The 16138-nt window shown below is 38.4% G+C and overlaps 1 protein-coding gene across 4 annotated transcripts in view; it reads right to left on the bottom strand.

Moving 5' to 3' along the window:
* Window positions 1-16138, bottom strand: part of HS6ST3 (heparan sulfate 6-O-sulfotransferase 3) — a 305979-nt gene that overhangs the window by 141915 nt on the left and 147926 nt on the right. Inside the window, exon 3 of one of the 4 annotated variants that reach the window (XM_051608268.1) lies at window positions 12993-13004. The exons of the other annotated variants lie outside the window; for them this stretch is intronic. Coding sequence (XP_051464228.1) covers window positions 12993-13004 — 12 coding nt within the window. The remainder of the gene's footprint in view (window positions 1-12992; window positions 13005-16138) is intronic. 4 annotated transcript variants of the gene reach the window in all.

The following is a 16138-nucleotide window of genomic DNA, read 5'->3' as shown; positions in this document are numbered from 1 at the left end:
TTAGGAGCAGCGTTGACACAATGACAGGATCCCACCACAGCATTTCTTTAATTGTTATTTGGCATTGTTTTGTAAATGGTCTTAAGCAGGGAGGATTTTATAAGCATGAGCATCCTATTGCTCTCCTTCCAAAGCTCTGCCCAGCATTACTCAAGCTATCATGTGCGTGAGAGCTTACACTTGCATAGTCCTAACACCATGGGCTATTTGTTACATTTAAAACATGAAGGGCACGTTTTGCAAACTCCAAATTTAGAAGTATCATCAAATCTCACCACAAGAAGACTCTAAAGACTTTGCAAGTTAGAAGCCTGACTTCTTTGTGAAGCCCCTTATCAGGACAGAAAGCAGACTCATAGTCTTTCAAGGACAGAAACATCAAGCAAATTGAGTGATCCTACAGAATTTAACACTGCTATGAATAGCTGTTGAAATTAAAGTGAATAGATGCTGTGATCACAGACCTGCAAGTATGAGTTAGAACCGAGTTAGTCTTTGTATCTTATTTTAACAATACACACAAACAGAAAAATATTTCCTTCTAAACTGCAAAAGTAGATAGGGATGCTAACAACTTCTGCTACACCAGCAGCAAATTTTAAATGTACCAAATTATAAATGCACCATTACTTAATTTGACATTAAAATATGATTAAGCTCCCTGATTTAAATTAAACAAGAAAAAAAAATTGCAGTCTTGAGCTTCACTGACAAAAACAAGGAAACCTCATAGCACCTTCTCCCCACAAGGATATTTCCTCCCCATCTGCTCCCTTATTTAATTACTGAATTCTTGAGGTACAAACTGTTCAACAGACACAATGCAAAATAAAACTGATCTATATTATCAGAACAAGAAACTTCATCTCTTGCTGAAAGTATGAGCTATATTTTGCAATTACTAATTAGCACTCAAAAGACCATTATTGGGTAAAATAAGGAAGAATTTTGCCCCATCCCTGGAGGTTTTCAAGACCAGGTTGGACGAGGTTGTGAACAATCTGGTCTAGTGGTAGGGTTCCCTGCTCATGGCAGGGAGGTTGTAACTAGATGATCTTTAAGGTCCCTTCCAACCTTAATGATTCTGTGATACGATTCTATGAAACTGAAGGAAAAAAAAAGGCCAGAATAGCTTAGCACTAAAACAGTGAATGAAAAAGGATCACTCATCAATTTCTTCTCCCAGTTTTACCAGCAAAGAAACCCACACCAATTATTTTAAAGGATAACAACCATCAAGCTGTGCATTAATTCAACTTCTATAGCATTATGACCATCAAAAGGAGATCTCCAAGCAGTGTGGCAAAATGTGTTTGCAAGCCTTGGCAGGCAGTCACTTGGATCAAGAGAAATGCAGGTGTACTCCTGTTCACAACCTGCTGGTCTTTCAATGAAACTAGGGGTCCGGGTCTACCAAAACAAGGTGAAAGAAAGTTTTAAAAATATTTTTGTTTTAAAAAAACTCAGCATCTTTCAAGGTTTGGTATTGATTTCTTTGAAGGCAAACCCAAAAACTAGCAAGAAGCAACAGAAGCATTCTTCTTTCCTTACTTCCTGCTAACAAGAAGGTTGATGTAGTCATCTTTATGTCCATGATGTTGAGTGCTTATGATTGTATTTTTATACAGAGGAATATTCTAATTATTCATTTAATTGTATTTAAAATGTAGGGGTTTCCTTTTTGTAGAATATTTTTAATAGCTTCAAAGTCTAAAAGAGAAGAAAAACAAGAAGGCTCACCATAATTTAAGCTTAAAAGTTTAGTGAACTACACATCTGTTGTGAAACCCTCTAGAGTTCAAATACAAGTATAATCCAAATAAACAGTTGCTGAAGAGACTTGATTTCTTGGCCCAAAAGAACCTTGAGTATCAGCTTTTTCACAGATTTACGAACTAGCCTACTGTAATGTATTTAAGAAGCAGAAACACAAAGAAAAGGAAATAAATAATTCAGTGTTTTGTTCTAAATATTGTTGGTATATACACAGTCTACTTTACAGCCAAATTTATATAGAATACAACCTGTAGATTTTGTATAACAATTTCAGGATCCAAGTAAAATCCCCAGCCTCCTTGTGCTGGTTTTGGCCAAGAAGGAGATAAATTTCTTCATAGTAGCTAGTCTGGGGCTGTGTTCTGGGACTTAATTGCTGGAGGAGCTTTGTGCTCCTTCCTCATAAAAAATTTTGAGAAAACAAGTAGGAATGAAATAATAGGTTTAGAAATTCTTTCTTTGCTATTTTTTTTGTGAGTTAGGTAGGAAATCCAGGTCCCTTCCTTCACAAGTGTTTACCAGTAAGACAGCTTTAAGAGGAAAAGCCACTAAACCAGCTTCCACAGGGCCAGGGGCCTTGCTTTGCTTTTTCGCTCACCCCACCAGTGATCAGACTGGGGGTGCACAGGGAGCTGGGAGGGGAGGCAGCTGGGACAGCAGACTCCAACTTACCAAAGGGTAAGGTATTCCACACCATATGATGCCATGCTCAGCATATGAAGCTGGGGGGAGAAGAAGGAAGGGAGGACATTTGGAGTGATGGTGTTTGTCTTCCCAACTCACTGTTATGTGTTACAGAGCCCTGCTTTTCTGGAGATGGCCAAGCACCTGCCTGCTGATGGGAAGTAGCAAATGAACTCTTTATGTTCCATTGCTTGCATGTGTGGCTTTTGCTTTACTTATTCAACTGTCTTCATCTCAACCCACAAGTTTTCTCACTTTTACCCTTCTGATTCTCTTCCCCTTCCCATCAGGGGGAGGGTGACCAAGCAGCTGCATGGGTCTTAGTTGCCAGCTGGGGTTAAACCACGACGCTCCTAGAGACCTTGTTAAATTGTCAACTAAAACTACCTTTGAAGAAGAATGAGTAAGCTCAGGCTGTCTCCCTTTGAACACATTCAAGTATGTGGCCACAGATACTGTTGTCAAGAACCCTTGCAACACTGGAGATATTTCTGCACATGCTTTTCACGACTTCTGTTTACTACACCACCTAAGTTAAGACCAAAGACAGCTACAAGTGACAGAGTTTTTCAAAATAAGGTCAAAAAATATAAGGTGAAGTGCTTAGATAAGCAGATTGTACTCATAGAATGGTTTGTGACCTTAAAGACCATTCAGTTCCAACCCCCTGATGTGGGCAGGGACACCTCCTATCAGACCTGGCCACTCAAAGCCTTGTCCAAACTGGCTTTGAACACTTCCAGGGATGGGGCATCCATAATGTTGTCACTGATTATGGTGTAGTTCCACTGCACATTTCCTGCCCACCAGGCACTGACTGCCTTCAGCAAGGCGTACTGTATTTTCCTTCTAGATGGTGTTTCCTACCACAAGGAATTGTTAGAGTAGCCAAGATCCTTTCATATAACACTCTCTACACTACTCTAATTTTCCTTCCCATATTGCTGCTACAAAACTGAGAGGAGTTATGTTTATATCAAAATGCAAGTAGGGTGGGTATTACAAAGGGAAAAATAAACACACTGTGAAACTGCTACACTCCATATGCACCTCATTCCCTTTCCAACGTGCACACTAAATGGAAAATGGGTCTCTCTGGAAACATGTTCTTAAGGACTGCAATATATGGATGTGCACAAGGAGGGAGCAGCAAAGTGAAGCAGAGAATTCTCTCTTAATATTTACTGTTATGATACATCATGATACTTAAGGCATGATTGCTTAAAAGTTTTCTATGTATTTCAAACAGAAAACTTAAGAAATTAAGGAAAAAGAAATCCCCCCACATTCCACAAAGCAACATTTTCACTATAAATGCATTCCACCAGTGAAGGAAAATGCTGTTCAGTTTTCTGTCTGGAGACTAACAAGTGGAACAAAATACAAAAAAAACCCTCCAGTTTGCCATGCTAGGAACATTTCACTTAGAAGGGAGGAAAAAACTTACCCCGTTAACTAGCTTGCTCAAAAGTGCATTATTTTAGAAAAGTGCTTAAAATAAAATAAAACCAGTGTGCAAACGGATGAGAATAATTTCTATTTCCATTCAATTCTGAATACAAATGTACCTGAAATGAAAGCTCTATGCTAAAAGCTGACCCCATGATTTCTGAACCATCCTGATCTGAACCATTCTGAAGCTCCTTTCTGCTTAATCTCTAGGAAGCACAACACATCCAGATTGCTACCACAGGTAACTTCACAAGCTTACAGTTAACAAGTATAAATCTTCTCTCCAGCTTTTAAACTATTTCCTACAAAAATAGCAATGATTTCTTACAATTTTGCGACAGAGAGCCATATTTGCAATTTATAAAGAATCCTTTTTGGAAGAAATTAAATTTGCAAACCAATGAAGAGTCCATTAAAAATGTAAGAAAGAGCCTGTGAAAATTATAAAAAAATGTTTGCTTATTTTCCAGTTATAGCAAAATAGATATTGGGGGTTGTGGAAGTATTCCAAATTCATACTTGGGCAGCTAGTGAAGTTGGCAAATTCTTCCCAAAATACACTAAACTTGAGAAGTCACAGGTTAATGAAGATGCGCCTTGAGACTGAAAGAATACTGATGTAGTCTCACCTGTATCTTACACTAAAGCCTTCCCTAAAGTCAGTGAGCTTTGTTCAGGACAGAGCTATATATACAGCATTATTTATGCATTTTAATTCCTATTGCCTATCCTCTACTAGATTAGCATTTTTTTGAAAAAAAAAATTATCATATTTTAGCCAGACATACCAAGCAGAAATTGAAGTCACTTATATGAAATTTCTTGAGGAAGTGTAGGGAACAAAGTAAGTAAAATCCTACAGGGAAATCCAATCTTCATTGAATCCATTATTCTCAAGATTGCAGAGGTTATGAAAATAGTGAGTAACGTATTCTATATACCCACAGTAACTTGAAAATGCTTTCATCCTCCATATGAAGTTTTATCTTTACCTTTGCACTGAATTGAGATATATCCTTAATTTTAATGTCATGTATTATAATGTTCTGCCAAATTTGTCATTTTGCTGGACTCACTACCTCTAGAAGTCTCTTTTGACTTCATAAGAAGTATCAACTAAGACCTCTCTCCATAAAGAGTTTTTTGATTGATGAACAGATGCTTAGTCCCTACTCATACTTCTGAGGTTAGTCTACTCTAAATGAAACATACTTAGATTAGCTAATTTTTAGTCTCTAAAGAATCATATTAACTAAAGGTCACTGAATATCTCACTGTGCAATTAATAAAGATTCAGCTAGTAATTCCTTGGTCAAATATCAGTATTTTTGATTGGTCCCAGAAGAAATATCCTTTTTTTCTTTTTTTTTTTTTTTTTAAAACCTGGCACACGAATCATAGCCACAGCTGCTGCCTGATATAATCAGTGTAAAATACTATAATCATATTAACTCTGACTCAGCAAGCATCTGCTTTCGAAATAAACTTTAGCAAACATCATTTTTTTAGAACTAATTTTTTTCAGCCAAAGTTTAAAAGTAGACACATTTCAAAACCTTTCATAAAAGCACTTTGAAATCAACCACTGTATTTCAACTTCTTTCCAGAAGACCTTCCCTAGAAATTCTAATGGTTATGATTTTGAGTCAGGCTGTTTTAAGTAGTAAAGAGAGTGCTGTTAAGATTTTTTACAGACATCTTATATAGGCTACAGTTAGAGGAAGTGCTGAATTCACAAGGTTTTACATGCCAGTATGAAATACCAATGTTTTACTATACCAATAGTCTCCTGAGTGACAAGAACTGAAGTAAATGTGTAACAACTGCACTTAAGATCATACATTGATTATCTGTCTGCTTCTTAAGCACACACAGAAAGACACAAATAGTGGGGGTCTAGGGCTTGAGACAACAGCTGCTGTTCTCTCCTACTACCCTGCAAGCAAAATCACAATTTTGCAATTGCAAATTTCCCACCCAGTTTGCAGTTTCCCATATGGTTTGTAGACTGACAACACCAACAGAAAAAGTCTGCAGTTGCAGATTCTTTCAGAAATCAACAATATTAATACTCAAGCACATGGACCTTCCAAGTGAAGCATAATGCCTTTTTTTTTTTTCTCATCTTTTTGTATTAATGCTTTCTAATGTGCAGTTACTGGAATTGCAAACAAGCAGGAAGACTGTTCTCTGCATCTGAGGGAAAGCCAAAAAGAACGACATCACAGCAATGGATGCACAAAATTGTAGAAGAGGTGTCATGGAACCATGTAATTCTGAGGTCCAACCAGCCTCCCACTCAAATCAGGACTATCACCAACATGGTACCATTAAGTCACCTCTAGCTTTATCTAGCCAAGTCTTCAAAAACCTTCAAGAATGAAGACTTCACCATCTCTCTGGGTGACCTGTCCCAGTGCTTCATGACCCACTTACTGAAGATCTTTTGCTAATATCCAACCTAAACCTCTTCATACACTGTCTGCCATTACCACCTTTACGCTCTCCAGAACTGTGTAGAAGACCTTGTCATATCTGTAAGCCATTTCAATGCTGGTTCAGAGTGCTTCTAGCCTACTTTTCACAACTGGAAAAGCCCCATTCCTTCAACATCGCTGACACAGGATGTGCATTTTAGCTCCTGCTCATCACAGCAGCCCTCCAATAACACCTTTCCAAGTTTCCCAAAACCTTACAACACCAGGGAGTCCAACCAAAGTGTTCCAAGTGCAGCCTCACAGGGTGATAGAGAGATGAACAGAAGTTCCTCCCCACCTGCTTGCAGCACCCCTTCCTTTGGCTGTACACACCAGTGAAGAACCGCTGAGGAGAGAGGAAGGCTGGTGTAAGGATGAAACACGAAGTGCCTTAGTGTACCACACACCACTCACATACCACTGACAGGTATGTGCACAGGTGCAATGACAGACAGAATACAGGGACTTGTGCTCCATGGCTCCCGTTTCTTCCTAACTTGAGGCAGGCTGAGTTGCCAAACAATTTTACTTCACCATGACAAATATACTTTTTCTTCACCTGCTTTATGTATTGGCTTTTATTCCTAAGGGCTTGCCATGCTACCTTCACTAATTGTAACAGGACTTAGTATGTATAGCTTAGATGACTGGCTCTTTGAGGGTGGATTAACTGTTCCCTAAAGGCATCTCTCTTACTCTAGTGAAAGTTGAGGGAATCTAGAGCTGAGATTCACTGTACCTCTGACAGAGGCCTACAGCGTAGACATCTACAAATGAACTAGTAATTTGGGCTGGATATATACAGCATAACACTTTCACAATCTTTTTTTTCTTTCTTTCTTTCTTTTGATGTTTGTTTGGGTTTCTTTAAACCAATACAAGCTCCCTTTTCAAAACAATGTTCCATTATATCCTTTTAGTTATTGACAGGTTTAAAGATACACTAGTATAAAAACTGCTTACAGACAAACTATTACTATAATTCATTTAAATATTGTTCTCTACCCAACATATTTTATATTAAGAACACTCCATAAGCATTCAACCAATATGGATTCATTAAAAATAACTGCCACATTGAGATTATATAAAGCCATTTTCTAAACCAAAAAACGAGAACTGCCTAATAATATAGAAAAGCTCCATTATAAGACTTCACCTTTCTCCAAGTGTTACACAGTTAAAATAAAGACCTATCTCTGTATTTAAAACTAAATGTAAGAACTAGCATAAAAAGCTATAATTAAGGTAGCAGCATAAGAAACATTATTCCCTATTATTTCTAATGACTGCTAATAAGTTTAGAGTTAAAGTATTCTGTACTAGTTGAATACCAAAATACGATTATCTAGTACAAAAATAAAACAGTTAATTTCAGTGGAGAAAGGTTGTACAGAATTCTGTTGCAGTGCCATGGGATGGGAAAATTCACAGTCCTGAGACTAATTTTTTTTAAGCTTACTTAAGGAATATATTCTTGTTTTCAAAAAGCTTCCTGTACAGGCAAAATTTGGTATTTTTATTATATCTTTTCTTCAGCTCATAGCTATAAGCCATATTAGCTTTACTAATTCTGGTCTATATTATTATATTCAATTTACTACACGCTCAAAAGCTTCTGCAGTTCTACAATTGTTAATGACAAGTTAATAGCTAGAGTTTCAGACCTCATTGAGCTAGACCTGACTAGCAGGTCACACTGCAGGTCATGCCATCATCATCATCACTAAGGATTTAAATCTTACTACAGAAGTCCATATGACACAGTGCTCTTGAAAAGGAAAAGGGAAAGGTAACACCAGCAGGGTTCCCAAACACTGCCTTGATGGACAAAAAGGAGCATTTGGAGAGCAAGCCTTAAAAATCCCTAGTCCTCCTCCTTCAGCTTAAGCCAACTGAACAGAAGATCAAACCAGAGGCAGAACAGGTAGAAAAGGAACAAGAGTATCAATACGGGATATGCACAAAGAACAGAAAAAATATAAAGAATAACCATATGCTAACCGGGAAGAAAAGTAAATGGGGAATCACAAGGGGTGGGGGTGGCAGCAAAGTGAGAGACTGAATAACACAACAGAGAATCCAGGAAAGAGAAGGCAGCATTGAAGTCACAACATTTAATTTATTTCAGATTTATGCCTTTCTTTATTCATTCATTGAAGGCGGGATTCCTTTTGAACCATCAATCATTTTTGCAAGGTGTGACAAGTAGTTTTTCATCTCAACTCCCTTTTTCCATTTCCTTTTTCTTTGCCTTTTCAACGTCCAGCAGACCACTTCACTAAGCTATCTATCACCAGCACTGTATGGCAAGGCAGCAATTTTGGGCACCCAAACAAACACGCACACTCTTCCTCAACAACACAGCCCGTCTGTTGAGTCCACCAATATCTGCAGCTCTACAAGTATCACTTTTTTACACACTTTTCAAGGCCGTTAATGACTTCTGTTTTTTCATATGCATATGATGCATATGCTTATTTTTTGAGTCCATGAGTGTCTAGAAGAGAGAGAGTGTAAGGACAGAGATCACAAAAGCTTTACTCGGGTCCTCACCACCCACAGCAATGGAGCAATAACTGGTTTTGGATATCACAAGTAAACTAGCAGGTAGGTTCTCTGCAGACCCCTGACACTGAGAAGTTTCTCAACCAACTGAAGAACTACCCTGGAGCTCTAATAAACGAAGGAAGATATATGTTAGAGGCAAGTGTATAATCAGAAGAAGAAAGTTATTTGTCTGGAAATTGTTGAGTTAGAACAGTTTCTACCCTTTCAGCCTACAAAATAAATGGACTGAGGGCCTGAAAGACTTTGCCCTGCCAGGGTAGGAGGGTAGGATTTCAGTGCAGCTATAGTGAATAATGTGCTTAGGGGAATATGAGGAATATCCTAATTAAACTGAACATCTATAGAATTAAATCTGTCAGCAATTTGTACATCATCTCTGTACATCAACACTGCCTCAAAAGGCTCAGATGAAAGGGCTTCCATGCTACCTATATCCTAGAAGATATGATGCATATGAAAAAGTTACATTTTTACAAGCAATTTGTCATAATGTCCCCTGCAATCTACTAGGACAAAATTTGACCCCTAAAACCATACAGTTTCTAAAGAGATGCAATAGTCTTGTCAAGGCAGAAGTGGATTTTACCTATTCGTGAATGGTGATGAATAGTTGATGTGGTGATCTTGAATATTTTACATACTAGATGAAGTATGTCTGTAACTTTTTAAGATGGAAGAAGCAGGTCAGGCCATTTTGTGTTCTCATAAGGAGATACCTGTGGCTATGACTGCAGTGCAAAAAATATCTTCATTAAATAAAGCATATGACCCTGGTGGCTCCTTTTCTGCAATTCAACAGAACATCCTGAACTGCCAGTTCCTTTGTGGACAAACCAGCTGTTATGGAAGAACTAGAATAAAGAATCTAGCCCCTCATACAGAGATACAAAGGTAAGTTCATAATCCTTTTACAGGCAGCATGACAAGGGAGATGAGCTTAAGCATTTCATCTGTCTGAGGCTATGACATAATTTTGACATGGCCTTCCTTCAGTATAAACATTACTTTGGTATGAAAGGGAGTGTAGGAAAAGTCTATGTCAGACCTTCAGAGGAAAGCTCAAATCCATGTGTATGCTTGCTTGTATTTTTACGCAGGTGTGTGAAGTTCCTTCAAAAAACACAGAAAGGCAGAGGGAAGGAGTGGAGACCACCTTTTTCTGGGGCACTGCTGAGCACAGAGAGAAGGAACTGCTTTCCAGAGACTGAAGTACCTGCTAAGAGAAATGGGAGCCACAGTTCATACTGGGGATGCTGCAGCTCACATAGAGACTGCCCAGAGGCAGCAGTGAACACCCAGACCTCAGAGAGATAGCTGGGAGGCAAAATTCCTATGTACCAGAGGCCTCAATGGAGCATTTGCTGCTGTTCAGAGCCCTTAAACTGCCTGGGAGCAAAAACCTTTAGAACAGAAACACTGCATGGCAAATTTTTTAGATCAACAAAAATGCTGTATACTTTCTTTTCATTCCATCTATTACTGGATGCTACTCTGGGTTTTCTGGATTAAAGGTTACTTATTCTAGCTTTCACTCAGCTAAAATCTGGCTTGAATTCAAAAGCTCTTAATCTTCTTTTGGGAGTTTATTATAGGAGAAAGATCTATGCACACCTACCTCCAAAGGTCTGACTCAAGGATTTTTCACAGCGTAAGTGAGGAAACCAGGAATTTCATCTGGAGCTGATCTTGTTTTGTCATGAACAGATTCACATTTAGGATCTCCCAAAATTTAAGTCTGCCATTTTGTGACCTTGGCATAAGCGTGCTTAAGGACAGACACCTGCTCTTGGACAACAAGACAGCTAGAAATTAACCTCACTTAAATCCAGAAATTCCTGGGATACTTGCTGACACAAGGCAGAGCAGTGCAGAATACAGTGAAAATGTCCAGTGCCATTCGTTCCCATCCCATGGCTTCCCAAGCAACAAAGGAATGATAATAGTTTCCAACAGGCAAGTAGGGGAAGAGGGCTCAAGTCTGACTAATTGGCTGCCCTTGAAAAGAGCAGACACTGGCTGTAAGAGACAAGAAATTACAGCAGCTGGAACAGGAAGAGGTCTTCTTTGTGATTTGGACCATCTTAGGCAATTCACAACATACTAGGCCTGACTAGGTATGGTTACTGATGAGATGTTGCCTCACAGAGCTTACTCAAGTCAATATATAGGGACCCAGGATGAAGGGTTTCAAGGAAACTTCTATGACCTCCTCCTGTACTTAGCAAAAGAAAAAAAACCAAGTCTAGATGGTGCCTGAATGATATACTGTAGCTGAGGAGAAACTCTAGGTATGAACTTCTGTGAGGAATCCAGAGACAACTTCAAGACAGAGGCAAAACACCACGTGCAGCACCAGAGTCATCACACACATTTTTTTCTTTGGAAACAGAGTAAAATCCAGTACCTTTCCTTCCAATGAAATTACTGAGGACCAAAGGATGAGTTGGAATTTGATTTTGATTGAATTCACCCTGCCAACTCATGGCACATGTCGTGTACCCTGGTGGTGAAGACTTTTTTTCCCTTTTCTCTGAAGTTGCCTGAAGAGAATCCAATACTAGTGAGGATGACTTTGAAACAAAGACCGAGCGCTCAGGGATCACTCGCACGAGAGGAAGCAACCAAGGCCCTTCTTCTTGAAGGGCTCTGAAGTGCAAGGGTCTGTAATTACCAAAATAAATACTGAAGAGATTTCTTTTCCTTTAGAGACAAATGGATAACACAGGACATGCTACACTTAGGTCAGGAGTTATATTAAAAGTCTTGGTGCTCTCTTCTACAATAGATGTGTGCTTTCATTAAAGTTTTCCACTTTTGTCCCCTGTGTCATAAAAAAAAGACAACAAAAAAAGCTTAAACTGACAGGGAAAGCAACATCTTGCTTTCTTAAAAACACAGGCTTCCATGAGCAATCAAGCAGCTATTTCCAATCCCAGATCTCCATCCTCCTAGGTTTCCCTAGCACCTTTTCTTCCAGAACCATATGCTCTAAATTTTATTTGCTGCAATTATGAGATTGACACTGGAGCAAACCAGGATGCCCTAGTCTTTGAAATGTATTTATCCAAGTGATAATTGATGAGCACTGGCATGTAAATGTTTACTGCAGCTTCATGTGCTAACTCCCCCCTTGTTAAACAGTTGTAAAAAGATTGCATGTAATTAAAAACTTGATGGACATATACATAAAAGAGCAAGAGGCATAGGAAATTACTGCTAAAATGATTGAGACCATGTGATTACAGAAAGCTTCCTAAAATGATGAAAAATCCTTTAATTCAGTAGAGTTACTGTTATCACCTTGAGTGTACCTTTAAGTTATAAGATGGACAAAGAAGAAAGCTGGTAAACAAGGAAGACCTGCTACCTGGTGGATGTTTGAAAAGGATGATCTGATAGCTAGCACAGGAACAGGCTCATCATAAATCATAGAGACTGGCAAATCAGACAGTAGAAAGAGTCGTAAATCTTGAACATCCCTCAGACTTTGGAAAGAAACACCCTTTGGCGTTGAAAAGTAAGCTATACTTCATCAGCTTTGTATTTTTCTAAGAAAAACAGAAATAAACCAGTTTGACAGAGACAAAACTGTTGCACCCTAAGGGATTGATTAGTTCTTGTGTGCATTAAACTGTCACTCTACACAAATGTCCCTGATACAAAAAATTCTGGTAACAAAAAATTCAGAGGGTACGTCTGACAGGCAAGAACCTGGGAAAGCAAGGGACAAGTTCTGGTGCATAAGCCTTTAAATACAGGTTTTGCTTGTGCAACAGTTGTGTAGCATCAGTACAAATCACAAAAATAGCTCAAAACTTCTTACAGCTTTCCCAGTGGCGGGTGTACAATGCACCTGTATTGTGCCAGCAGGCCCAGCAACATGTCTGTATTCCAGCATACATCAAAGAGGCAGCATTTTTTTGATACATTTCCTTCCAAATTCTGTTTTTCTCTTAAAATAGGTTTATACCTATACCCAGGTAATATTACCCATCCCAAGCACCTTTTACAGTCAAGAGAGAATGAGGTGACTTACCTGGCCTCCTTTAGGTGCCTGTCTTAGAATGGTTAATCACTCCCTCAGAGTATATATTTCTCCCCCTTGACTATAAGTGAATTGCCTCAGATGAATTAGCCAACTAGTTCAGACTAACACACCAAATCCAGACTTCTAAGTTACATTAAATAAATATGGCCATATGTTTTAAATAAGATGTTGCTTCATATCAATGGAAGAAAAAGTTTACATTTTAATCAGCATCCAAAGGTTATCACCACACACCTATATAATTTTGTTACTGATGGAAATGTAAAGGAAACAGCTTGTCTCAGGGACAGAGGCAAAAAAGTATATTCAGACATTTGAGTCAAAGTAGTGACACCACCAATAGTAACTCTATGAAGTTTAGCAATTTAGAAATTGTATTGTAAGTACAAATATATTTATAAAGAGTGAATATTGACTCTTGAGGAAACAGAAACACAGCAAGCATTATTATCTTAACTCACACAGTATATAGGGAAGATATTCCTGAGCAGTATTAGAATTCAAAACAGTAGATGTGAAACAACTTTCAGAAGACCTATTAGTGAATATGGCCTTCTCTCAACTAAGAACACTAATTTTTCAGACATCACATGAGGCAACACAAGACATGAGAATCATAGCTCAATAAGTAGGAATCAGAAAAATTGTGCTGATATCTTCATGTCTGGAACTCATAGTTACAGTGGAATTGACACATCCGATTGGAATTTAACAAGAATAATAGCAATAGACAGTGGTAATACAAAACACCTTTGGCTATTCTAAATGGGAGAGGAAAAGGGAAAAGAGATCACCCCCCCAAATTATTAATTAGCTCTTAGACTGGAGTTGTTTTGGTGTCTGTGATAATCAGAGGAGATGAAAACTTAAAGAAGAATGTGCAGAACTCATACTTTAAATGTTTTTAAACATTTTATATAAATCTGGAGACTTAAAATGCTTTCTGCCATACTTGAGGCATTAACAAAGCAACTGGTTGCATCGTTACATGTCCTCAGCATTGTTACACTTCTTAAGTTACCTTGAGATTTCTTATACTACAATTGCTACCCTGATCCTTATGAGGTTAGATAGAGATACATTACTGTGAAATTTCAGAGAAAAACACAGAAAAAATTACAGTACACAGCTGAGGTGGTCACTAAAAAGCAGGTAAAAATAGGTAGCAAGGCGATTTGACATTTCCAAGAAAAAAAAAAAAAAAGAAAGCTGTGTCTAATCTGCAAAGGCAATATATAAAAGCCTATCACACATCAGGAGGAGTGACTCAAAGCCAAATGGAGTAAGACCTTGCTCCTAGATACAAAGCTATTGGGGATTACTTTAATAGAGAACACTTAAGTAATCATGTTTGATGGGTGAGACTGCATCATTTATCAAAAATCTATAGTAAAATTTAATTTTCCATGTGAGTCAAAGACAGCAGTGGCAGCACTGCTTGTTGTTGCTGATCTGTGCCCGTTGATGCCTTCTGAACTGGAAATGATGGATGCCACATGTTCCAGCTGTGATTAAATTTGCTTTGACAAAGCAGCATGGAAATCTGATTTTCAATAGACTCTTGCATTTCACCCAGTGCTGAGTAAACAGATACACAACATAATGCTATATGGTTGTCAAGCTGATGGCTAATTCATTCTGCCAGTCCAATCAATCTATCCATTAAAATATTACCTGTCAGTATCAAGTAGGTTCAGCTTGGAAATGGCATGGAAACGGGAAGCTGTTTAGAAGTAAACACTGCCAAAGCCAAATGTGTCATAAGTTATTTCTCCAGGTCCTCCAAACAGCTTCAGTCAGTCCCAGTTACAAGGGTGGCAGAAGACTTCTGCTCTAGTGTGGTCGATGCTTCACAAACCTGTAGCCATCCAATTATGCCACAGAATGAAGGTACAATGTACCAAAACCCTCTCCTTCTGTTTTACTGCTTGAAGAGAAACAATCATAGAATCATAGATCAGTTTGGGTTAGAAGAGACCTTAAAGACCATCTAGATCCAACCCTCCTGGCACTGGCAGGGGCACCTCTCAGTAGAACAGCAGGAAATCATATTAAGAACACAGCTTATCTAAATGCTATTGTCCCAATACCTGAAAATACTGCACTGACACTGCCTTCAGAAGGACACCCTTCATACCTTGACTGACAGGGAGTTGGCAAAACACAGTGACAAGACATCCTTGCATTGAGCTTACATAATGTTTTAGTTTTACCCTTCGTTTGGAGGAAATTAGGTTAGTACCCGCTGATCTTTATCAGCAGCAGTTCTCTGGACATTCCTGCCCTCTTCACAGTGCCTGAGCTCTCTTGTCAGCTGTCATAACCACACATGTGTGATGCTCCAAGTATCATCTCTGCTTTTAGCATTCAGCTCATCACCACACAGCAAATCGCCATGGCATGTGGTATGAGTATATACTGAGTATATCCTCTAAAAAATAGTCTAAAACATCAGTGTACTGACTTTTTCTTTTTTTAATTACTTTTTTTAAAGGATGTCTAGAATCACGTTATGGTTACTAAATTGTAAAACAACCCCCAGTCCTTTGACAGTGTCAAACAGAGCAGTAATTAGAGTGTTATCTTAAGCTTAATTAATCATGATGAAAAGAAAAAAAATACCCTGCTAATAAACAGTAACAACCACTTCCTGTTCTTCCTGTTCCTCTGCTCTTCAGACCTTCACAATACAGAAGGGGCAGTTGCTCAGGGTAGTCCAGCACAGTGTCATATGTAAGAAAGACAGTATGTTCAAGGTGTAAAATCAGAAGTCCTGGAGTTTTCAAATGTGTTGTCCAATATTCATGGGACAGAAGAGAGAAACTATTCATTATCAGTCATGTTATAAAGAGTGTGATAAAGTTTCTAAGCAGAAAGAAATGGCGTGAGATTATGTGGTCCAGGCAAAAAACTCTTAGCATGCGTAAGAAGCATGGTTTGAAAGGCACCTAATTCTGTTTTACTATTAAAATATTAGACTGGCTCCATCTTGTTTTATTTTACTTAAAAGGCCTCAAATTTTTGCCCAGGAAATTAGCACTGAAACCTGAGACACCTTCACTAGTTCTTAAGCAATGATATGCTGTACATTCAAAACATCCAATGAAAAGCTTCACTCTAAAATGTTTCC

Source organism: Apus apus, chromosome 1, assembly GCF_020740795.1.
Source record: "Apus apus isolate bApuApu2 chromosome 1, bApuApu2.pri.cur, whole genome shotgun sequence".
Classification (NCBI taxonomy): Eukaryota; Metazoa; Chordata; class Aves; order Apodiformes; family Apodidae; genus Apus; species Apus apus.
The sequence above is the reverse complement of the archived record's forward strand: the minus strand, read 5'-3'. Positions and strand labels throughout refer to the sequence as shown.